The sequence below is a fragment of the Ips typographus genome, linkage group LG6 (genome assembly GCF_016097725.1).
Source record: "Ips typographus isolate SLU linkage group LG6, UJ_Ityp_2.0, whole genome shotgun sequence".
Lineage (NCBI taxonomy): Eukaryota > Metazoa > Arthropoda > Insecta > Coleoptera > Curculionidae > Ips > Ips typographus.
In genome coordinates this window covers 2,236,673-2,263,232 of record NC_138427.1, presented here as the reverse complement: position 1 = coordinate 2,263,232, position 26,560 = coordinate 2,236,673, and the positions used below count along the sequence as shown (strand labels likewise).

Below are 26,560 nucleotides of genomic sequence, written 5' to 3'. Positions count from 1 at the left end.
TGGGAAAATGGCAATTTTTAGGCTAGGCTCGGCAACGAAATGTAAAGAAAACATTTTCCGAAACAGTCCATGTCAGGGCGGCTTTTACATAGTATAATCTCGTTACTGTAAAAACGAAAACAAGAAAATACGGAAAGTCTCGGATAAAGGAAAATGTACACTGAAGGCTCGGGGAATTTGCCTTGGCTCGGTAATGCATGTGTATGAATTATTTTCCGAGAGGCAGTTCAATGTAAATATTTTCTAGAATAACGAGAGGGTGAATTGAAAGGAAAAAACCTCCTTGATTTACTAAAACTTATATCTTCCAGTTTTCTTTTCGTATACCGCAGATTTTATACAAAACTTGCAGAGTAATCCTTGGTAAAAGTAGTGCATTATTTATTTTCAGCTGATTTATGCAGATAAACATTGTTTTGTTATTCTACTACAGTCAGTTTACTTTAGCAAATCAGTTATATGAAATAAAGAAACTTATTTTGATGAGTCCTTCTGACTTCGTTCTGAAGGGCCATGTACAGGGTGTGCAAAGATAGAGTAAAGTTCATTATCTCATTTGTTTCGAGAAATACAAAAAATTAGCTAAAGTTTGAGAGAATATTGAGATACATAGTTTAAAATTACAGATAAAATATTAGTTTTTTTAAATGGATCCTTAGATTTTTTAACACAATATTAGATTGTCTGTATCGCTATTGTTTCTAAATGTAGAATACTCATATTTGGTGCAAATCTCGATCTACGATCTACGATCTCGCCGTCGCAATGCTTCCCACTCGTGACTATAAAAATGCTCATACCACACTAGTAATGTAAATAACTATTACTCTATCGTTGACTCACACTTGTACATTTTTTCTGGCTTTGCCGATACTTTTTGGCATTTGTCAGATAGTTTCTGGTCCTTCAGAGCCACAGGAATCAAGCGAGTATGTATTTTTTAATAAAAGTTGTTTGAAAAACGATGTGTCTAGTTTGGTGAACTACAACCCACACACAACCATAACTTAACGTATGCTAATTATTTTATTAGGACATTTTTCCATTCAGACGACATTAGTTCACCTCTTTAAAGTTTCTGCAAAGCCAAACCCTTTTTTCGCATTAGGAAAATACACAAATTTATTTCATGAAAGTAGACACTTGTAATTTATCCAAACATGACTGGGCAATTTTCCACCGTCAACAATCTAACCAGTAAGATTAAGGCAACCTTTTCCCGAAGCATTTGTTTAAGAGGTTTCTTTGTGCGTTCTTTTTTTCAGTGAGGGCAGAAAGCCACGAGGGTGTGAAATAGCGCGACAACTAAATAGGTCCTCGCCTTATCATGTTTTATTGCGGCTGGCAAAATAATAACACTCGACAAAAGAAAATTTCCATACAAATTGCTCACTTCCCCCCGGCCTTTATCGGAACATTACCTTTTGCTCTTTTTGCATCGATCCAACATTTCATAGGGCGTAAGAAAAAACAATTGCGTTGGCCCCTCGTTATGGCAGTTGAGGGCCCCCCCTTCATCTGTGCTGTACCTTGCACCGAGCTAATTTAAAATTGAAGTTTAGTCAGCCGTTACTCCCCATGGTGGAGTTTTGGGGAAGTTCAGTTTATATAAATTAAGATAGGGTGGTTATCTCTGTTGGAAAATTTTATAATATGGTTCAACAGAAGTAGGGAAATTAATTAGGGCGAGTTTATATTGACGGTGAAAAGTGCATTAAAATTCAAAGGTATGTTAACGAATAAAGGAGGAAGGTACAAACAACTTTGGAATGTTTCTGAAAGATAGTGAGGGTGAAACAAATCAGTTACACAAAAGCATTGCAGAATGCAACGGGGCTGATAAGCCACACGCGATTACCACTAACAACAGAAACCATATTTTTCTTCATAAAAGTTGGACAGGTTAATTGTTAACGTGCGCTACAGGGTGAAAGAACGTTAATTTCCAAAGAAGCTATTAAAGTTGGGAAAGTTAATTTCCGGCTCCTTTCTGCCTTCGACCAATCTCTCTATCGGTAGGGCAAAATTGTAACCGGACAGACTTTGTTGCGTGTACTACCTGTCTGACATGTGCCTGAACGTTTGATACTTTCCGCTTTGTTTTCGTGCAGACCGCCGGTGAAAATAAGCTTTTATGTTACGATTTTAATGAAATTTTCACTACAGAAAATGCAACCGGGATTTAAAATCAACCCTGTTATATAGGCCGAAGAAATCCGAACAACTTCGAACGCCGGGTGTCTCCTCATTTCGACGGCCTGTAGGATCAATACCGAACGACAGGATTTCGAGCTTCAGGGTATGAGAAATTTCCGCTTTTCAAATACATAATAAACATTTTAACCTTCATATGCAGATGTTGGAACTACGTAACCGGGATGTGGACGGGCCTTATTGTGTCGCGTTTCCAAAGATGTAAAGCCTCGATACAAAAATCATGACCTCTCGTTTCGGGAAAGGGCGACAAAGTCCCGCTCATTATTTAAAGGGCTCCTTTCAGAAAATAACTTTTTCATTTTCGTGCGAGAGCGACCGCAGCCGGTCTTGTCAATTATTCAGTCGGAAAATGTAGAACACTCTGTACTGAACAAAACATGGCAGTTTCGTGCTCGTCCGGACTGCCATCAAAAATTTATACCATCTATAATTGAATATTCAAAGAAGTTTTTTAATTGTTTTTAAGTTTTTAATATAAACAATCATATAATTCAGTCATTAAAAATTACATGTTTAATAATTATAGATTGGAGTTTAATTTTTATTTCATCAAAACTTGTCTGTTCATCTTTTTTCGCCAGTTTTAATTTACTTAATTAATACTGTTACTGAACAGTGTGTTCTGTAGACAATTTCATCAAAAGTCCCATACCTATACTACTCGATACTATACCTGTAGAACTTTTACCAGAAAATGTTATTATCAAAATATCAACTGATGTTAATTGCTGGGTGATTATCCGTATTCCCATGGTAAAGTTAATGCTTTATATGAATTAAATTGAGAACTTACAAATCAATAGCACTCAAAAGGCTGTAGCAGCCAAATAGCTACGTTTTATCCATTGTAAAACACATTCTAATATACCTTCTTCAAATTTACACTTTTAAACTTCAATTTTGCTTCTATATAATCAGAAAATCACACTTGGTTCTGAACTCAAATCAATCTCAGAAAAATAGAAAAAAATAATTCATAAAGAGACTTTGCTGTAATAGGTGGTTTTATGAAAATCTCATAGGTTTTACAATATTTATTGGGTAACTACTAATCAAGTTTTGCCTAACAAAAGCATTATCAGAGATTATGAAAACTTTTTAAACGACTCTGATGGTACCTTTGTAAGCCAAAACCCGAGTAACATAATTACAAAATTAAGCATGTGAAACTTTGACTGAGATTTTTCATAATATATATTTAAATATAAATTAGTAGCAAATATTACCTACAGTAGAAAAGCTTAACTAACTTCCTTTGAAAGCCTTGTTAAATCAGAAATACAATTCATATTATTTTAAATTAGATTTTTTATAAATAGTGTAGGCATTGGTAATAACAATAAAAATAACTTGTTATCTTCCATGTCATCGTTTTTTCTTTCAACATTAAATCGTATAATAATTATTAATTTAAAAATGCTTGCACGCAATTAGTTTTTTTCAAGCTATTTCGAGACTTTTGACGCAATAATCTCAGATATACTAAAATTTATTATAATTAACTAGTGTGATATATTTACTTTTAAGAATATATCATCATTTAAGAATTAACATCAAACAGGTAAATAGTGCAATAAAGTTATTTCCAGATTACTATATTGCACAAGACTTTTCTGTAGATGTAACAATATATGCGATTACACATGGTCTTTCCCATACGTTGATAATAATCACTGATTCTCAACCACTATCAAATATATGAACATTTTGTGTATAGAAAGAGAAAAACTTACTCATTACCCATAAAAATAGACTTGTAGTTTTATTAAGTGTTTTATTGAGTCATTGTGTGTTCAGTAAATCACCAACGCATTTAGTAGAGCTGGACAAACTTGAGTATATCAGCGATCAGTAATTAAACAACTTTATTGTAAGGCACATTTTCAAAAAGGGGGTGAGAACTCATTAAAATATACCATCACCTAAAACAATATTTGCAAATTGAAAGTTGTAAAAGGGCGACCCAGTATCTGTTTCCATACCCGCAACGGAAAACAAATCCCCAGAGTAGTAGTTAAAGTTTCGAAGTTAGAAATTAGAAATCCTCGGAGATAATTTCGAGCCTAATTACGCCACTCTGCTAAATTAACGGCAAAATTGTGCTTTGCAGTGCCGAGAGTTTTATTATGCCAGTCGGCCACGAAGAATATTCGATTGGGAATTTATTCAACTAGATTCAGAATTGAATTACCATGGTTCATTTCCACTAGAGCGAATTGAAATGTAATCTCATCGGTTATATAGTTTTTTTCAATTACACTGTTTTGTTCTAATAATCTCAAATAACAAATCAGCATAGAAGATTCTCCTCGAGAAACTTTTTGAATATGAGTGACAAAAAATATTGGACACATTCACAGACCTAAAAAACAAAAAAGGAGTAAAAACGGAAAAATCAATGAAAGGCAAAAGAGTAAAACTAACGCAAAATATGGTAAAAACCAAATTATAAAGTACCTACCTGAATTTTTCCAAAATAGTTAAGTAACAAAATTGTATGTATCTGTGTAAAGTTGTATATCAATAAATGTGAAAAATATTAGGAAATATTGTCTTGAAGAGAGTCAACAAACCCCAAATAACATTTGTTAAGTTTTGGACAAAGAACGAAAATTTGTAATTTCGTTGTAGTGACATTTTTAGTACTACGGGCAAAACTCCAACCATAACCAGTATTGTGACAACTTACATTTCTGTTTCACTCAGCCTTTTGATACTCAAACAAAAGTCACTAACTAAAATGAACCCAACTGGTGCAGTTTTCAAATGAACAAACTTCAGCCACTTTTTATTAGGAAAAGCTAAAACGAATACAAACTAACCAAATAAACTACTTGTAGCAAATTCGAGTAAACAACTTGAAACCGTAACATGGCAATCGACAAAACTGAAGTCAGGTACAGCAAATTTTGCCCGGGAGCACAAAAGAGTGACTCAAAATAATAATCCCCGCATACACGTATACATATGTACCGAGTACTGGCAAAGAGATGGTTATCATACGCAACCTACCTCTATTGTGTATGTTGAATTAATTTCGGTGCTGTGATTAGACCGAATTCGTTTCAATGAGAGAGAGCCCATTGTTGCGGAGTCGTGCTGCGAATGGGGGCTATTTGCACCCCACGAAAAAATCACGTTATAAATGGGTTGTTTTGTTACAAATAGTTGCGACATTTTTCATTATCGCGTGCCTGGCCATAAGGGGAAATGGGCCCCGAGGTGATGAATATGGGAATGATATATCTTGTTTATGACCGTGTGATAATTTAGATGTTTGATTACAATGTTCTATCACTTAATTTAATAGAAGTTGTTTCTTCCCTTTCTCCAAAATTAACATTATCAAAGTTTTGTTCGGATAAAGAATAGCAAACAATGCAACCCAAGAAAAATGTGAGCCAACGTTAAAACAGCAACCATCAACAGTCGCTAAAATCCCAAAAATAGGAGAGATAAGTAAGGTAAGTAATTTCCGAAATAGTAAAAACGGTCAAATATCTTGGAAACGGTCGGAAAATTGTCCATGTTACCAAGAATATTCATAATGACTTTCTGCACGTAGTGAACTAAGTTTACACCCACTTAGGATCAATGGTTTTTTACTTAAGGGCTTCTACACCATGAACGACATCTTCTATTGCTCTTTAGCACATTTTCCCACATTGCTAGGCTAGAACAAAGTTATCTAAACGACTGGAGAAACTTCTGCTGTTTTTTATTCATTTCCCTTTGTTACGTTTCTGCCAGATGCTTTCCTTAGTTTCTCATCAGTTTTTGCTACATTTATAACCGTATAGTATTTTCCATTAATTTCAAAAAATAATTTTTAGCATTTTTGACGAATGACATTTTCTACAATCTCGTGACATTTCTTCCAACTTGCTAATCCTCCAATCTCTAAAATGGCATTTTTTAATATTTTTTAGTTCTTCAATAGTAATCATAATAATCTTCCTGTTTTTTTGGCTTTAAGTTTTGATGTTTCCTTTCAAGTTTGACGAATAAAACGTTAAAATTATATTTGTTATGGCTTGAATTATTGACATAATTTAGGTTTTTCTTCAAACTGTAATTCTTTGCAGCTGTTTGAGGACTACAAAATGGATGCCTAGCAATAATCGTGTCTCACAATCAATTACAATAAACTTAAACATAAAACAGTAAGTTCTGATACTGAAACTCAATTGCATTACATTTACTTAATGTACCAAAAACAGTTCTTTACAATTATTTGACAACACTGTCGGTTGTAACATTATGCTAATTTACTTTAGTTTTCCATGGAATATTCAAACTGACGAAAAATACTCCAGAACTTTACCTATACATTTTAATACTCTCTGGAAACGTGTCGGCCCTATAAATAAAAAATGCGTTAAAAGCTTGGAATTTCATGGCCGCGAATGTGCTGTCCATCTAAATAATTCGCGAGAAAAAGTTTTTTAGCTCGTTTACAACGACCGACGTCCCTATGCAAAGTTTGTACGAAAATTAGAACTCACACATAGCGGAATTCATTATAAATTTACCCGTTTAAATTGCATGACTACATTGGACTTCCCATAAATTTTATTCGTGTTAGGTCTGAAAAGTAGTAAATATGGGTTAAGTGCAATTTCAGTTTAAACGATAAGAAACCCATTGGCCAAAGAAAAAGTTGTTTGTGTAAAGTTTTGCTGGTAAAAGTTTCATTAATTGCACGCAATTTTTCTTTTTGAAGCACCGAAATATTGGTTTTTATTTTTACCTGCGGGTTTAACAAATTTGACCTAATTAAATTTCAGTGAACATTATTAACGTCGGATAAAGCTAAAATAATTAAAATAAATGAAATTCGACGTTTAACTATAATTTATTTACTGATATTTACAGTGCGGCTAATAGAACGAGAAAAAGAATAAACACGCTTTATCTAGAGCAGTAGTTTTCAATTTAATAAACTGGGAACAAAGCTCAGGAACATAAAACAGTTTTATGGAGCTTTACGGTTTTCTTTATGCGGATCAATTTTAAGTAGGAAACAGTTTCAATTTACGAAATTAAGAATGCAATTATCTAGCTACTTTATAAAGCCATTACTTTTGTTTATAGCGGCAGTACATTCTCGCGCAACTCAATTAATTACCCTTACTTAAGAAGCTTGTAGGGTTAGGTTACTGTAATTATAACAATATAAACGTGTATGATAAATGAATACATTTTATTAAGACTCGCATCACGTTTGTATCCTTCTTCTCTTGTTCGATGACATTTTGACGTCACATTGCTGCATATTGTAACCATCTGGATACAAAAGTAGAGGCAGGGTCTGTGATGGGCCCCACGAGACTTAGGGGCAGATTGCCCTGGCTCTAACGAGTCAAGTAAGGGTGGTTTCGTTAAGTACAACTTTCAAAGTAAAGTAAAAATGTTGCTACAAGAAACAACCACAATAGGAACAAATGAAATGAAAATTTGCTTTTTATTGAGTTAAAACTTTATGAGATACAAGACAGGGAAAAAATCTATATGCTTGTTTTTTTGTCAGGCTGTGTGTATTTGTTATGAAAAATTCAGCTCCCGAAGCTTGTTACGAAAACAAAGCGGTGTATACAAATTTGGAAAGCCCTTGCTCAAACTTTCGGGTTCTACGCAGCTAAATGTGTGCTTTTATGCTTACGTCTGTTTATTTTGTCATGGAATTTATTAATAAAGACCCTAACAAAACTGTTCTTTGTTGTCTTAGAGCGCTGTTAAATTTGTATTACTCGTTGGCAGCGTAATTAGTGTTAGTCCTTTAATTTATTTTGATCGAGAAGTAGTTTATCAATAATTTTTCAGTTAAAAAGTGTGGTGAGACTCTCTCTTGTCCTTTTTGCTCTCGTTAGAGCATGGTGACATCATGTTTCTATTGCTCTGATCGTATTTATCCATCCTGCTCTATCCTGAGCTGTAAAAGAAGCTTTTTGCAGACCGTAACCAATGATTTCTTTGGTTTGATCCACCCAAATCATTATTATTAAGGTAAATGCTAGGCAGAATATTATTCACGTAAGCCAAAAAATGTATCCATTTTCTTGGATAACAGCCACAAATTTCATGAGATGTGTCATTTTTTGGGATTTCTTTATCAGGAAATCTGATCCAAACCTTGGCTAGTATTAGAAATAAGATAAATTAAATTGGATATTATAGCTATACAAAAGCAACAGAATATCATAAGTATCATTAACATAAAAAATTCTATCTGCAAGTAAAATTTATTTCAACTCAATTTACATCTCTAGTTACATATCCATAAATTGAAATTTATACGTACTTGGCCAAATTTTTACTCTAGAATTTCAAGGAGTTTTTTCATCACAGATTTTTCAATCAAATTCTTCAATCGCCAATTTCGAGTGGGGTTTTGCATCAAAATAGCGACACAATTTCAGGATTGAAAACCTTTTCAAATAATCCAAATTCAGAGTTATGGTCTTGACTTGCATCAAAATGGCAAAACTTATAGATTTCTATTGTGCAACGCAGCTTTTGAAACTTCTAATGCAGGGTTATGCTCTTGATTTTTCTGGGCTGGTATAACCTTTAGTAGATTAATCGCACTTGTTTGCAAAACTCTACTATTTTTTAATAGTTTTTGAATCAAAATAGTAGCACTTCCAAATTTGTAAGTTTGTGCAATAAACTTTGTAAAGTAACTTTGAAACCCTTCTCAAAAATTTAAATGGCGTTGACTTTTCTGGCCTGGTATAGTAGGTTCACCCTAATTTTTTCATAATTTTGAATCTGCAACTTTAAGAAGATTTTCCATCAAAATGGCCAAAGTTGCAGATTTTCAGGATTGAGCAAACTAGGTATTATGCTGATTTTCCATCTTTTAAAATCTCCTCCAAAAATTTTAATGTAGGGTTATGGCCTTGATTTTTCTGGCATAGTATAAACTTGATATAGTAGATTAATAACATTTTTTTTTCAAGGTTTCACTCTACTTTTTGAAAGATTTTTTGCGTCAAAATAACAGCACTCAATTTCATAAGGATGTGCAATATAACCATGAAAACATCTTCAAAAAGTAAATGTTCAAAAAACTGTATAACCTTGATTTTTCTGGCGAGGTATAGCCTTGAAAGAAGTTAATTAATTTTTTTCCAAATTTTTCACCATCCATTTAAAGAATTTTTGCATCAAACTGACGACACTTTCAAATTTTCAGGTTTGTGCAACCTTTGAAACCTCCTTAAAAATCAAATGTAGGGTTATGGCTTTGATATTTTTAGCCTTGATTTTTGGGCTACCCCATTTTTTACAACCTCTCAATCTGCAACTTTAAGCAGTTTATGTATCAAAATTACCAAACTTGCAGATATCCAAAATTGTGCAACGCAGCCTTTGCCATGTTTTTTTCTCCAAAAATTCAAATGTTAGGTTAGGGTCTTATTTTTTGTGGTCTGGAATAGCGTTGATATAATAGGTTAATCTACAATTCCAATCGAAAAAATGTGTCCCTATTTTAGTTGGACGCCGCTGTAACTATTCTTACGACACTCTAGACAGGCACGCTCTGAGTCTATTCCCCCGGGAACCCCCGATCCGACGTAATTCCGGCTTCTCCCGCAGGAATCTGCATGATTGCCGGGAGATGCCGCGCTGAATACGGCGCCAAACGTACCATTGTTATGTAAAAATTCGACTGCTGTCGAATATTCACGCACTTTCCTGCTGCTGTCGAGTTTCCTGCTGATGTGTCGTCGCCTCGAATTTCCCGTAAATCCCTTAAGATTTGTATAGGTAATTTCGGGTGAAAAGGAGACGGAAATTACGTTTCATTTCATATCGGAGCAATTTATTCGGATTTTGAAGGAAACGTCCTCTCTGGGGAAGCGTTTTTATCCCGTCACAAGGTCAGCAAATCTAGAGGAAGAACTTTCAGCGACGTGGAAGGCGTTATTCAATTTTCTATTAAGGGCGTGTATACACTATACGGCGGAGGCGTTTAGCCTTTAATAAAGTCATTAAGTATAAGCGAAAAAGATTGAATATATCCTGCCTTTTTTGTCTTGTCGGCTTTCTTTGTTTAGCGACCATCTTTCGATTTAGCGCAGCTTCATAAAACTTGCCTGAGATGATGGGGGACGTCAGAAAGCGACCATGCGAAAATATTGTCTCGGCAGCATATTGTTTTATTTCCCTTTTTTTGTTCCAAAAGGAGATTTCCAGGTTTTCTGCTTTTCTTGAGTCTTGCCTCTGGTAATTCATTTTTGAATTATGTATTATTAGTGTGACACACTTTTTCTGTTTTGCTTCCTACTTTTTTCTCGTCAAGAAAAAGTATTTATTACAAGCCGAAAAACTAAGATAATATTATTTATTACTCATAAGTTAATTTTCATGTTGTCAAGATTCCGGCAAAGTTTAGTAACACTCCTCGAAAAAAAAAGGAAATAGCGGTTTTTATTATATTGTGTCAATCAATCGAATTTCCGAGCCCATAAAAAATTATACCCCACTTAACAGCTACGAAATTGGTTTACGTGTTTGCCCTTTAGTCGCAAAGCTCTATACAGATCCCCACATAAAAAACCGAAGAAAAAACGTTTGAGTTAAGGCAATTTAAACACATTTTTACCCTGTAAATTTGTTTCTCTGAACTCTGAAAGTACGTAATTTACGTTATTGTTACACAGGGTTTCAGAATTAGTAGAATTATATTAGGAAATCAACAAAACATAGTATGCAGGGTGTCCCAAATCGCTAGTTTGCTATATAAACTATAGTAATACGTCACTGGTTTTTTATAATTTACAAATCAGTTTTGGATTCCACATTCAATTTAGATCAAAAAAGCGAAAAAAAGTTTCTGTAGTTTTGTAAAATTTTTTAAAAATAACGTAATTAAGGGCACAATAAGGTTCACCTAGAGACTAAGTTGTGATTTGACTGTGACAGATCATGTGCAAAATGTCATGGTCAAATTAAAACCTAGTCTAGGGTGCCCTTAAATATGTCGGTGTAATCGGCCCTTACTTCATTTAATGCGCCATAACTACAAATTTGCATAAAAATTATTAAAAAAAATAAATTTTACAACACTGTTTTTATTTTTTGATTTTGATTTCTCAGCATAAACTTTAATTTTTCACTCAAAAATGGTCCGTTTATACAAAAAAATCAAAATAGTGCTTTTTTGAGCTAAACTCAATACTCGTCAGGAATGGTCAACAATGTCCAAAATTAATAATTTAGGTTATGTCATTGACCAGAATTTTATTTGTAAAAACACCAAACTTTATTACTAAAGTCTAAAATTAGTGAATTAGTGAATAATGCCTTCCAGGGCTCAAAAAGTAAATGAGAAATTAAAAACATTTTATTTAATTAAGATCGGAAGAATATGGCTTTTTGACAATTTTGACAGAGGACATTCTTGACGAAAGATATTTTTGATATTTGGTTTCTTAGTATTCAACAGATAACAATCTTAACAGAAGACGTTTTTTAGCCTTTCTAACATGTTGTGTTCGGTTATACTTAAATTTGACACGTAAAACTAGTTAACACTGATACTTAAATTGTCACGTTACACTCTACTGTGTACGATTAGGGCAGTCACGTGATAACTGTCAGATTATCGTCTGAGTGGCATAACCGAACTTAGTTATTTATGATAGAGCATATTCTCATCATTTTTAAAAAATATTTTTTTTACAGTTTTTAATAATAATAATTAAATATTGACATTATTGATTTGAGGAAGGTATGTAACAAATACAGGTGCTGCTCGGCTTGGAAAACACAGAAACAAAAACTTTCAATTCAGTTTAGTGATTTAATTTTATCAATACAATCATTGTTGACAATGTTGAAATTGTTAATTTTGTTGACTCTGTCTATTCCTGCACATAGTTTGATAAAAGAGCCTCAAATGTATAGAAACCTCATTCATTTAGAAACATCTCACAGAGAAAATGATTTCTCATACACTACTTATCTTACTGATCGTGCTTTACAATATTATTAATTTATAAATTGCATTACATATAGATTTGCCTTCATATCTTAAAAATAATTACTAAATTTTCTTTTAGGGTGTTTTGGAGAAAAATAGTCATTTTCAATTTCGCTAATTGTTTTCCTAGTAAATGTCCTGGGTGGCCAAGCACGACCGCGACTAATTGTCAACCGATAAATAAATAATCCGATTCTGTGTAGGAAGAGGAAGAGCGAAATCAGAGAGGATGGGAAACGAGACAGTGCCCGTAATTGATTGGGGCATTTTTATTTCGGACCTTTCTTCTGGCGACATTATTTATGAATCGACCATTTCCGAGATCAGTCGGTCTACATGGGCTATTAGGGAACCGTTGGGGATCTTGGGAGTGAAAACCGCTACCCATATGAATGCAGCTCACGTCCGAATCGAAACGTCTTCGGAAAATTAAATTTTACTAATGCAGCTTTCACAATTTTGGATTTGCGTAGGTACGTGCATCGAACAGCTTTTCCTGTTAAGGTGCTCGAAACAAAACGCGCACAACCCCCTCGAATTAAGCTCAACGTTATTTATGACGTTTCGTAATTGCTTGTGTAGCACACTCGTGCCGTTAATAAAAGCGACGCGGCACCAAGCGTAGTTCGAATTTCGATTTCCATGTCTACCTTGTCTCGAAAAAAAAAGCATATCTAAGTATCCGTCACCTGTAAATTTCTATTTCCTGATATTGCCGAAGCTTTTAAACGTATTCATGGATCGTACAACGTCAAATACCCAGAATGACGATGATGGCGAGATCCTAGTTTCTAATTAAGGGATGATTTTGGCGGGACGACAAAAGTAATTTTCCGCCCGACAGCTTACCCTATTAATGCTAACGTAAAGACATTACAAAGGTAGGGTCAGCGACGGAACCGCCCGATTGGGTTTACGGGCTTTATGAACGAGGATTAGAATGTAACAGCGTTGTTTACGAAGACATGAATGAGAATGAACTAGCTAACTCAATCTAAGCAACCATTGGCGCAGATCACAGGATCCAATGTAAAATTTGCCTACCAAATTAAGGTTTTTTAATTAAGTTAATACGTTATTCACGATTTACTCATTATTCCTAGAACATGTTTTTTTGTTAAAGTAATTATTAGGTTTAGGGACGGAAATAAAACCAAATCCAATAGAAAAGGAAATACACTAATCAGTCCAGTTCTAACAATAAACTGGACATGTTGTCTGTTTTTTTTGTTATTTGTGTTGTATTAGTCAAATTTCTTGTTAAATCTAACTATGTGATTTTATGTCACTGATTAGTGGATTTCTTCTTCTAGCCCCTGGATTAAAAGCAAAACATTGGGTAGACTGTGATTTGTTTTTATTTCCGACCCTGTTTAAAGATACAAATTAGAATTGACTGACCACATTCTTTTTTATGATGTCTTAAAGCTATACTATTATCGATGAGCGGGTGCTGGTAATTCCGACAATAATATATTGGTTTCAAGTTGGCAGGCTCATTGATACCTGTCGCTTTAAAAGGAAAGAAGCTATGAAAGATGATTTATGGCTCACACCCAAGTTTTCTCTAGGTTTATGCATTTCTAGGAGGTAAAAAGTTCGTATGTTTTATTTATAGCTTTTCTTAATATCAAAATATTCGATTGGGTTGGGACCACAACTTTAATACTAAAGAGCATTTTGATAGATAAAAAAATGAGTTTTATTGTTTTTGAAGTAAATGTTGTCATATGTCACAGGACACGGATTGTCCAAGAAGTTTGAGATAATAACATTGATGACTAAAATGAAACTAGAACCAAAACTAACAGAAGAAGTAAAAAAACAAAATCTAACTTGTATTAGATTGTATACTATAACATCAGAAATGTATTTTGAAAGCGTCTTATCTGCACCTTTTAGAGGCACCCTGTAGAATTATTTGAACAGAGAACTAATTCTATTAGAGGCGTTTTAAAACGTTGTGTTTTATTTCTATGAGAGTTTGCCTGTATGATTCATGAAAAAAATCAAGAAACGTCATATATTGTATTTGACATTTAACTGTTGTACTCAATTAAACCCAAAGCTTAATTTGAACATAAATCTCAACCTATACAATCTGTCCTAAGGGAGCAGTTGAGTAAGCTTAGGATATTTATACCAACCTTGCGGGTAACTCATTACGAAGCGGGGGCATGTGTCGGAAGGCGGTGGTAGTTAGGCCAAAGGACACACACTCACCTAAAAAAAAATCTACCATTAGTGAATTAAAAGCACTGAGAATAATCTAGTCTAGGATTAAAAGCTTGGCAGCACACATGAAAAGCAGACGCCTTGTGATGTATGATAAAATCCCTTTTAGTAGTAAAATAAAAAAAAAATAGAAAGCAGAAGGCAGAAAAGTATCACAATTTCCAGGCTCTTTGTGCGTTTGTCTGGAAAGCCAGGATCAAAAACCTTCCGAGTTTATGGTCGAAAAGTTGCAGCATCTGATACATCCTGCACGATATTTCAATAAACCTAAGTAATGTCCCGTATCGCGTTTCCCCTTTGCATATCGCTCTAAAGAGAATTTTCGCCGCTCGAACGTTTTTGAGAGATTAAGTAAATTGAAACCCGAAAAAATACGAAAACCTAGTTTCAAAAACTTAACACCTTCAACCGAAAGTCGTTTCCTTTAAAACGGAATCCCAGATGGGCAACGGATTTCCCCCATTCGAAAAATCAAACACAAAAAGGGAATTTAGATTTCCCAGGTGGTTCGTACGCAGCTTCTCTCCACTCTCGATACAACGCTGAAAGTTTAGAGTTGCACGAAACTTTGGCAAGAACTCTCCGGGATGGAGAGATAATGAAAATACGCACGGTGCCTTAGATTTTGGGGGGGATCCCTGAAATAATGGTGTCTGTCTAGCCAGGAAAATTATGGCACCTCTCTAACTGGTTTATGTGTGGTTTTGCGGGAGAGAAGCTATATAGATGCACGATATAAATTATCTTGCTTTTTTGACGGTTAAAGTTCCATGCCGCCAAATGTACGCCGCCCCCACCGTAAATTCTCTACGCACCACGTGATAAATAACTTAACATTTTCGTTTAGGATGTAGTATTTAATTTTATTCAGGACGTAAAAGTAACTACCTATTCTTAATAGGTTTTTTTTTTGTGAGTTTTAGGAGTAGGAGTAATATAACCAAAAACGTATTGTTGGAAAGTTGGAAGTTGTCTCTTCTTTAGGTGCCGCTTTTGTTCCAAAGTTTGCAGATCTGAACAGTTCACAGTTGTTGCAATTGTACGATTATCTCTTTCTTCTTCTTAGGGATCTTTTGCTCATTATTTTTTTCTGGATATAAGATGCAGCAACTGGTATTTTTTATGTCCACTCTGATCCTGATTTCTTCAGAACTATCGTTACTTTCGTTGATAACAGTTCCCAGGTAATTATATTTTCTCACACGTTTTGTGCTGATTTAGATACCACCATTATTTTTGTTTTGCTGATGTTAAGTGATAATCCGTATTCTTCACTGCATTCTACTATTCTGTTAATTAAATAGTATCTGAAGATCTTCTGGTTTCTGCAATTATAACGTGTCATCGGCATATATTATAATGTTTATTGGGATGCCATTGATGTCATGTCTTCTGAGTATAGTTTGATCCTGTCTGACGCCCTTCTTAATCTCGATTTCCGATTTTTGGTTAATAGTAAATGTTGAAAATAAGCAGTTTTATTAAATGATCGTGACGTACTTTATCGAACGCTTTGTTATAGTCATATTTTGGCTCATATCTAGAAAGTTGTTTACTATACTTATTTTAGTGCTAATGTAGTTGATTGAAATATAATCAAAACTATTCACCTATATCAAACTTAGTAAATTGACCATATTTTGCAATCAGTGTCTAATTTGTCCTAGTTAACACCAAAAGCGACACCATTCAGTCAGTCCCCAAAGCCGACCCCAACCAAACGATAATTTATCCCCATTTGAACCCCTCTATAGTCCAAAGGGGGCCGGCTGTCCCGTCCTTGATTGGGACAGAATCGCGTCAAGTGGACATAAATAATGCACCACAAGGGAATCCGTTATAGATTCCGTAAATCCTGAAGTGTATTCGTACAGTGGCGTAGAGCGATTAGAGCAGTTGTTTTTGCTCTTTGAGAAGAACGCCTAATGTCGAAGAACTAACCAGAAACCGACCGAAAAGTGGCAATAAATCAGACATAATAGCCGAATATTTCCAACCCTTTGGCGCCGAAGAGGAACGAGACGCTCTCGCAAAGGGGTCCTCCTCTTCATAAATCTACTGTTAACTTTCATTCGAAATTCCAAAGCAGCCCGAAAACATAATTGCGTTTTGCGCAAGATAGATGGCGCAATTAGCAAATATTTGCTCATATTAATTCAAGGAGGAAAAGTCGGGCCCACGTGTATTTATGTTGTGTTTAAGGGCACGTGATTCTGTCGACAAGTTAATGATTATAATGGGGGCCCGCCTAGGGTGTAACAATTTTTGGTATTTTATCATTCAGGCAATGCAACTTCAAACTGACTAAGCCAGTCACTATCGCGTAATTTGTTTCACCAATAGTATGAATCATAAAGTGTGGAAAGAAAAATTAGACTGCAAGGGACTACACCCCTAGAAACACTACTCAATTACCATGGATTAACCGGATTAACATGTCGCATTATGGGCCACATGACGTCAATAAATCAACATTTTACACAATTGAACGGATAGGAAACTGGGTGGTGGATCGAATCGGCACGACAGATGTCTAAATTGAATTGCTACCATAGATAATGGCGTCACTGCAAAGTGTCATACATTAACCCACATGTTGTACAGTGAAAATCTAAGATTAGACTATAAAAGTCAGTAAATACGTAAATGCTTGAATTAAGTCCATATTTGCAAAAAATGCAGAATACTTATTTGTTTTACTCCACTTGCACTATACAACCAGTTTCAATCAATAAATGTATTCTAAAAAGAAACCAAACTTTATTTTGAAACATTGATATTCTCATTATTGCTGTTTTATTCGAAAAGCACTTTTAATCTCCGTGCGATTACGAACAATACAACAGTAAACCTAGTGCATAATTAATTACCTGGACCATAATATCGGTAATTAATTATGTCGAGTTAGTCCGTAATAAATCGAGAATAAATAATACTCTATCCAGTAAACAGATTTTTGGTTACCTACAATTTAGTGTCAACTTCAGGAAACTCAAACTTTCAGTATTTAATGAGATGGATTATGTTAAAAAAAATATAATTGTTGATAGATGAGATCATACACTGAAATCGAGTAGCGTGAGATCTGGTAATGGTGGTGGCCATTCAAAGAAATCGCATGCATTGAAGATTACATTATGTTGCATCAAATAAAGTGGTAAAACCAAAAACTAACGGAGAAATTATTCTATTGTGTGAGAACTTCTTATAAATGACTTGATATCAAGATTTATATAATAATTAAACAAACGATACGAAGTTATTTATTGGAAAATTCAAAGATGAAATAAACTGGTTGAACAAACATATATCTTCGATGAAATGAAACTTTTGTCACAATATTTATAGGTCTTCCACGATGCCCATAAAGAAGAGACAAAAACGACAAAGGACATATTTTAATAAATAAAATTTTTATTGTATTCGGGAGCCATAAAATCCCAGTGTGTTTTTATGGCATTAAACGTGATTCATTCGATAAAATAAGGGAATAAGGAAGGAAAAGAAACGTCATATTTATGCAGATTCCTAGCCCGGTGAACTGTTCTTGGCAACATATGCACGTAGTTTTTACATCCATAACCGAGATACGCGACTATCTTCTTATCTTTTTTCGTTCCCGTTTTGCCGACTAGGACGAAGTAAATGTTTTTTCTATTCCCCCATTCTCCGGGAAATGCCGTCGAATCCCCTTAAGGGGATCGAAGATATTTGGGAGGTGATTTTGGAATCGAACTTGAATGCAAACAAAAATCTCCCTGCTTAGCTGGAATTTAATTTAACTCCCGTAAGTAATCCTAATAAACCAAAAACCTGGAAAGTAAATAAGTATGGAAGGGCGCAATAATTATGCAACAAATATCGCACAAACTTTGAAGAAGAGAATTTAGTGGGCCGCAAGTATTTTCGCGATGGAAGCAACATAAACTTTTAGTACTTTATGCAAATTAATTGTAATTAAGGCTTGCTTCGGCTTATTTGAATACACTTAGCGGCCGTTTTGCCAAGTTTTGACGGCGCTTACGTACTTTTGAAATTAAATAGCGTCTCGAGTTTGGCAAACAACTTTTCCTCTCTGAAATTTCACCTTTAGGTGCCAAAAAAGCAGAGGGTGGCTTAATTTTTTAGACTGATCTCCATCAAACTAAAATATGCAGCATTTGTGTAAAACTCAGGACAGTGGGTAGTTTGTGATTGGTCAAGAAAAAACAGCAAGCTGAAAGCTGCTTTTTTGACCAATCAAAATTTCACCTTTAGGTGCCAAAAAAGCAGAGGGTGGCTTAATTTTTTAGACTGATCTCCATCACACTAAAATATGCAGCATTTCCGTAAAACTCAGGATAGTGGGTAGTTTGTGACTGGTCAAGAAAAAACAGCAAGCTGAAAGCTGCTTTTTTGACTGGTGAATTTTTTGCACCATCCCTAAAATAAATACACATTTTTCTTTTGCTTCTTGTTTATTATGGTATAGTAACGTTAATGTTCCGTTGTTCCGGTGTTTCTCTGCTCTTAAGTGCATAACTTTACATAGGTATTTGAATCCTGTCTAAACCAGCTAAAATCTTAATTTTTAATTATATCGTGCTATAAACCATGATCTAAAATTCTTTATTTCAGTAACTTCCATTATTATAACGTATTAAAAAAACAAATGCTTGGCTTGTCTGCAGTGAGTGAGACAATCCTGTTCAAGGATTTCACGGAAGTTTGCGCCCTAGGGATAAAAAAGTTTTAATATCTTTTTCTAGACAGGATTTCAGTGCTTTACGATTTTTTCGCGAGGCATTATAAGTCAGCTTTTTTGTAAGTCCACAAGAAGCATAATTTTTCTTAATGAGACACTACCTAATCACAATATCTAAAAATCTGTTCATATTCAGGGCTTTAATGGGGGGTTGGCCCGATTCCAGGCAATTTATTTCACTGAAGGGTCTGCATGTAATGGCTTTTCCCTCTATATACCTAATAATGAACGAATGAACCTCCCTTTTGGACCCCAGTATCGGGCTCTGGCCAAAATCTTGCCTGGTCTTATATTAATAATTTACGGCTTATCGGGGATATTTCTGCCAATTTTACACATGCTAGGGCAACAACCGGATATCGCAATTTACTAAAAATATGAGTGGAATCAATAATTCGATTTTATTGCCGTCTAATTGCTTACGCAGCCACTTGTTGCAATCCTAAATGCATTTTATTACTTTTAAAATATTTGAAAACAAATTGTAGCTTGTCGGGTAGCTGAAACTAATTTCAAACCAGATATAGGAATAAAAGGCTTTTATTAATAATATCGTGTTTTTTTTCCTGTAAAAGCGGCAGGAGAGGAAAAATGTTTAAATTAAACGGGCGTAAAGCCACAAACAGTGTAGAGAAACATCAAAGACCACTGAATATTGGCTAATTTTTTATTGAAAATTTCCTGAAACGATGTAAATTAACACTCTGAAAAATTGTAGTGAGTTTCTCATTATGATAAATTTACTTTCAAACCATCAATTCATTAATCCATTATATGGGAATCCAGTCATTATTTTACTAGAACAGGTGCTCGTTGCAAAGAGTAATTTATGATAATTCAATGGGTCGTTCTAAATGCAGATAATATAAATTGTCTCATCATTGAACAATCGCGGACAAAATCAATTTTACGATAATTATTGTGGAGCACAACCACCTAAAATACGTACTAAATATTACCATGGTTTCGTATGGAAATTAAATTTTAAAATTTTGCAATTTCCTGAAGCTTTACTAAATTCAAACTAAATACTCCTAAAATCAGACGTATTAAAAAATTTAATTTATATTAGCCCTAGTTTAAGATATTTTAATTAAAAATCCCAGAAAGCAAAAAGTCATTTTAAAACTTCAACTTTAGTTGAGTCTGTAAAGTTCCTTGAAATGATAATTTAAAGCGACTTTAAGCTTCTCAAGGTGGATTAGCAAAACTTGAATTTTTAGATAACTGCAAATGACTAGAAAACCTATTTCAAGATACACAGAAGGAAGAAGAATGAAAGTAAAAGAGCACTTTGAAGATTGTAAGGATACTTCAAGAAATCAGAAAACATTCATAAGTCGAAATAAATTTGACTCTTAAAACAATTTCAAATTGTTTATAATAATTTGAAAACCAAACTTTCAACAGTTCTGGCATCACCATATGCTTCTTTGAGAACGCTCTATTTGCTACAAAATACTAGAACAACCTCAATTATTGTTTTATTAAAGAACCTCAAAAGCGACGATAACCTTTATCTACTAGCTTATCCAGGCAAAGCTCTTAATCCAGAGCAGGCAGTCGTTGTTCTCACATTTCCGTAATTATCGACGGAAAAATTTAACGACGTGCTTAAAAAAAACATCAAAGCAAACGGAACCGCATAAATTTATTTTTCTTTTGGAGCGATTTTCTTTCTGAAGCATTTTTCCAAATTCGCGGAAACTTATAATTGAGCTTCGCTTGGTCGACTCCCACAGTTAGTTACATGGCTTTAGGTATACTCTTCTAATTAGAACCGCCTTTCAGACTGCATTTTTCACAAATTCTGAAAAAATTTTGTTTGCTCGCTGCAGAGAGGTTCGTTAGGTGAAGAGGTTTTCCTTCAGATGCATAGAATATACCTATTTCATATACGAAAAACCCAAACTTAACTAGTTATTAAGTCTTCAGACAAGCTACAGCTCAAAAAAATCAATCCATAAATTATCCATTAGATCCACATACGTGATGCATAGAGCGATAAAGCGTATCCATATTGTGTGCATGTGTAAGTGTAGGCGGAGAACCCATTATAAGAACCACACGCTCCAGCATCGGCTGATTTGTAGGGAACCAGAGTTTCGGTTGCCATTGCTATTAATCATCAGGACCACGCCTTCGATTATGTCGCTTGGGATGATCGATGGGTCGTATCGGGTTTCGATTTATCTTTGCTCTATTGTTTGTCTCAGCCACTGTAGCCCACGTATTGTTTCTTTACTTTAAAATTTATATGTATAAGTCCGGAATTTTTTTTGTCAATAACTTATTTGTTGGCTAACCAAAAGCTAATTTAATCAACCGGTCCGTCAATCCGCAATACCCCACAATTAATTAAACCTATTTAGACTTTTCAAGTTTACCATTGCAGAGGGCAGACAGGCATCTCTGGTTCAACCTGGTTGTTGTTTAGTTTGTTCGACTAATAAACTATCAATCCAGGTCCTGTCAAATGCACGTTTCGCCTTATATGCCTTCGAGATAAACACAGTCGTATTAGAGGCGTGTTTAAGTCCAGTAGTCAGTTTGCTGATTTTCGAACATGCTAATTTAATAGTTACACATGGATCTTTAGAACGGGGAATGACAGTTAATTAAAAACTACCTAGATACTGTATAATTATTTTTTCCTTTTTAAGTTTTCAATGCTCAATAAACATTTTGTTTATGTTTGAGCATTGAAAATTTGAAATCGAAATACCATCTAAATGTCTATCCACTTAATTCACAAAATGATCCATTTTTGTGAAGGTCTCAGTAAAGAATATACATTGACCTAATTTACAGTATACACACCACACATTATAAAACAAATAACAGTGTTTGCAGAATTTTTTACTATGTATATTTGGCAAGTATTATGATGTATGGAATTTGATGAAATAACAATGTTCTAGTTAGCAAGTATGATTGACCCAGTTAATGCAGAAACTTGGTAATGAATATTTTGCTGACACTAAAAGTAAATGTTGGATAATCTTTATATTTCGTTCTAGGTGTTAAGGGTTAATTATAACAATTTTTGTTTATGTTATTATATTAACTATTTCAAGTTTTGAAAATATTTCTGAACGCTTGTATTTGATTGATTTGAGTCTACTACTCAATGTTTTGTGTTTAAATTATCTCAACCCAGTAGTATTTCTGTGCAATAGTATGAAATACGACTATGTATGATCGAAACTTTTAACTCATTCGGTACCAAAAATAAAACACCATTAAATAACTGGTATTGAAACAACTGGTCTTTCTTATACTCCATCCTCATTTTATCAAATAGTAATATTTTTTTTAGATCAGCTCTCAAATTACACTAGTGTTTCTTTCGATTTAATTCAAATTCATATTCTTCCTAATTTGATGTATAGACTTGTAGCCATCATAACTCGCAAATGCAGCAAAATTATAAAACCTGCATTTAAATTTTAACGAGTGATTTAATAGAAAATGGGGGTTCGTCAGCGAGTCTACGACACAAATAACTCTTTAATTCGTAATGCCGGCTCTGAACCACCTAAAACGACATCAATTTAGAAGCCATTGTATTTGTCCTCTCGATTATATTATTTTAATCGCTCTGTTTGCACATTTTATGTTTGGATGGCTCTATTGTCGAGATTTTGGTATAATGCAATTAATCCTTTACACTGAGATGAAAGAATTAGTGTAATTGCGGCATCACCGTTGTTGCGAATTAATACATCGTCAGGATCTGTCGTAAAACCAGACAGGAACAAATTGGTTGCCAAAGCGTTAATGGCATTTGGAAAGCCTTCAGCCTTTTCCTCATTCGACACAACAAATGGGTTACGCCCATGGGATAGGACAATATCCCAGTCCTATAATGATATTGTATATAATTTAGCACATAATTCGAGATTATTTAAATTCACAAAACTTAGATAATTATAGAGCGTAGGATATTACGAACATAAATTCGAGAGAGAACCTAAAAAGTCGGTGTGGTGTCCCGTGGGCGGAATACATTTTATGAAATTATACACGCGTCCATTGTACCGGGCGTTTAACCGACACGTCAAAATAAAACAAAAACGGAAATCCGCGTTGGCGTTTTTGATAACGACAAACGCAGAGATTCCGTTTAAAATTTGCCATATTTAGCTCGATTGTACTATCACTAGCTGTACACTGCTGTAGTTATGTTATTTAGTCGGATTCGAGTCGAAATATTATGCAATAAGGTTACCAGATAATAACGAGACTTTTTAACCCTTTTATTTCATGCAGCGCACGTTTTCACTATTAGAGTTTAATATACGCCAGTTGTTTTAAACACTACGAGATGGGTAATCAAATAATGTTAAAATACCAAACATCAAACCAATACATGAGATCAAAACTAAATATATTTCACATATTGAACATTGATATTGTATAAGATATTGTGGGGAAGAAGAAACCAGGTACCTACTTTCTTCAGGGAATTAATCGTTATTTTCCAAATTGGTCGAACTTTGGAAAGGTGTTTGCTTGTAGAAGTGTGAACGTTGCAAAAGGGAGTATATAATTAAAACTAAAATTAATTCATTTTTCAATCAAAATTAATCACAGAATTAAATTTGGTTGCATTTGTTCTGCAACTTTTTTATCATAATAAGTTCCTCAACTTGATCCTATTACTTAAAAATGTCGTAAGAGTCATTTCAGGTTATTCTGACTTTATTAGTAATAGGGTAAATTGGTGCACAGAGTTTACTTTAACGCAAGTATTATGGATGTGTCGATAATTCCTACCATGACAACGATATCTACCCAAAATTATGGTAATATTGGAAAGAAGAAAAAGAAAGGATATAGTAGAATTTCCTGATTGAAAATTCCTACCTGATTATTATTACCATTTGCATGTTTGTTGACAAATATATGAGATTAAAAGATATCTTGAGATTAAATAAGCTTTTAGTTATTGTGACCATATACAAACTGTAGCATTATTAGGATTATCATAATATATTTCTGATTTGATAACTGTCTTTTTCTAGTATCAATATTTACAAGGAAAAAATCATACTTACAGAAATGAAAGTCCTGTTTCTCAACTTTCTTCTGGTATTGCAACTGTTTGGACACAAATATCCAGTAATTTTCTCTAATTTTCCCACAAAATAAGTTATAAATCATGTTCGTGGAAACTAAAAACTCATATTTTCTATTGCGTTTAATAAAATACAGAAGAGCTTTATGACAAGCAATATAGTTCAAAATGCAGCCGTGATCAACCATCTAAGAAAAGAGGGAAAAGAAGATGAATTTCCAGACTGGATGTCACATAAAGCCAGTGTAAATGCACAATAGGGGACGATACAGCTATTATCGTAAGAAGCAGAGTAATCAACTGTACGCGAGGACATACGAGGAGCAATTCAAAAGGGACGTTAAAGATATTCGTGTACGTAATATATTCGCACCAATTTGGCTATAAAAGTGTTAAAGCAAACGAACTCGCCGTAAAACAGCAGCCGGGGGCTTCGTAGAGAAGCGCAAAATTAAACTCATTATTTGCTTTAATCCGACCAGGCAAATGGTCCAAAGAACAATATAGAATTCGCAGTTGTGCTTTATTAAATACCGAACCGGACAATTAGGGAATCGCAATATGTGACACCATTAAAAGCGCCATAACCGTATTGTCTACGTCGAAATAATTGAGAAAGGTTAACTTATTGGGATATGAAGAGCCAGCTCCAGAGCGGAATTGTGTATAGTAAAAACGTTTTTGCCCCTGACTTTGTATATCCGATCCCCTGCGAGCATTTTACTCTTTCCCTTTCGCTAGAATTTATGACTTTATGCAGAGTAGCACAATAATTATCATTAATCACAGGTTATGAATGGGGAAACTTGTGCGACGCCTAGCGCTCATTCTGAGCCGCTTATCCCAAATCCCAAAAAGAACCCAAAAGCATTTTAATATTGTTCATTTTCCCAAAAAAATTAAAGAATTATTAGAGGTCTTGTTTAAGTACTTTTTTGAAATCCAATATTTCGGTAACGTGAGCGAGCATTCATTCATTTTGTAATATTTTGTATCCTTCTTCTAATGGCGGTTTAACGAAATTGATAGAAGTTCAAATAAAACACAGCATTACAACAGCATTTTTAGCAAATTGTTATTTTGCTCCATAAGGGTGCCAATGCACAGCAAAGGGTATATTTATACCAAAGGACCTTAAATTAGGTGAAATAACCACTTTGAACCTTTCGAAAATTGGAAAAAAGCCATTTTTGGTAAAAATTAAAAAAACAAATTTTTTTTTTTGGCTCTAAAAGGCTTCCAATGCACATCAAAGGGCATAATTATACCTAAAAACTTTATATTAGGTAAAAAAAACTATTAGAGGTCTTTTTTAAGTACTTTTTGAAATTCAATATCTCGGTAACGTGAGTTGCTAGAGAGGCAAAAATACAAAAAATAACAGTTTATGTTAAAAAGTGCATTTTTGACAAATTTTTATTTTGCTCGATAACGTTGCCAATGCACCACAATGGGTATATTTATACCAAAGGACCTTAAATTAGGTAAAATAAGCATTAAAAAAGCACTTTAAACATTGTTTTGAACATTTGGGAAAGCAAAAGAACGATTACTAGAAAGCCTGCGTGGAAGTTGGGCTTCGAATGTAGGGAAATTTTTACTCGTTCCAAATCAAACCTTCGGTTGGGGTAATTTTAAAAGGTTCGCCCTTTAAATTAGTTCCGTAAGGAAAGCGTCCACCCGTGAAATTGAAAAGTATTTTTCCGTCGGTCACGTGGCTCCAACTCAATATTTTAGTGAAGCCGCAGTAAAAAAGTTAATAGTCAATGTGTGTGGTGTTCCTCTGTTCGAAAATGTCATAGACGTACTAATTGCAGGCGTTCCCTTTTCAGTCAGATGAGTTATGAGTGTTGCAGCCCGAAATAAAAAAGTTAATTTGTTGCATTCCCCTCTAATGACTAGGATTGTCTGGCTGGCTTAATATATTGGCCACGGTTCCTTTAATAATTTTTATATCGCAGTGCTTTTAGTTTCAGCTCGTTAGTGTTAATTAAAAATGTTTGCCAATTAGACTTCTTTAACAAATAAAAATCGAACCCGGATATTGTCACAACAGTATCAAATTTTAGATTATAGTTTTAATATAGAGTTCCTCTGAAATAAGTTTTAATAAACACTGGAACCGAGGGTTTTATTGAACACTGTTCATGGAAGATCAAAAACAATGCTTTCATTCATCTTGTACATACCAAGTGACCATGACCTTGATTTGCATGCCTAAAAAATTTGCTTTAACTTTGTCTAAGATAGTAAACTAATTATACCGGATATCACATTATTTGAATTTGGCTTT

General features: G+C 34.2%; 1 protein-coding gene across 6 annotated transcripts in view; it reads right to left on the bottom strand.

The window, feature by feature from the left end:
- Ten-m (teneurin transmembrane protein Ten-m) overlaps positions 1-26,560 on the bottom strand; it is a 147,899-nt gene that overhangs the window by 65,843 nt on the left and 55,496 nt on the right. For 5 of the 6 annotated variants that reach the window (XM_081983066.1, XM_081983065.1, XM_081983068.1 and 2 more), the window contains exon 2: positions 14,356-14,431. The exons of the other annotated variant lie outside the window; for it this stretch is intronic. In XM_081983066.1, the coding sequence (XP_081839192.1) occupies positions 14,356-14,371 (16 nt within the window). In that variant the 5' untranslated portion in view covers positions 14,372-14,431. The remainder of the gene's footprint in view (positions 1-14,355; positions 14,432-26,560) is intronic. 6 annotated transcript variants of the gene reach the window in all.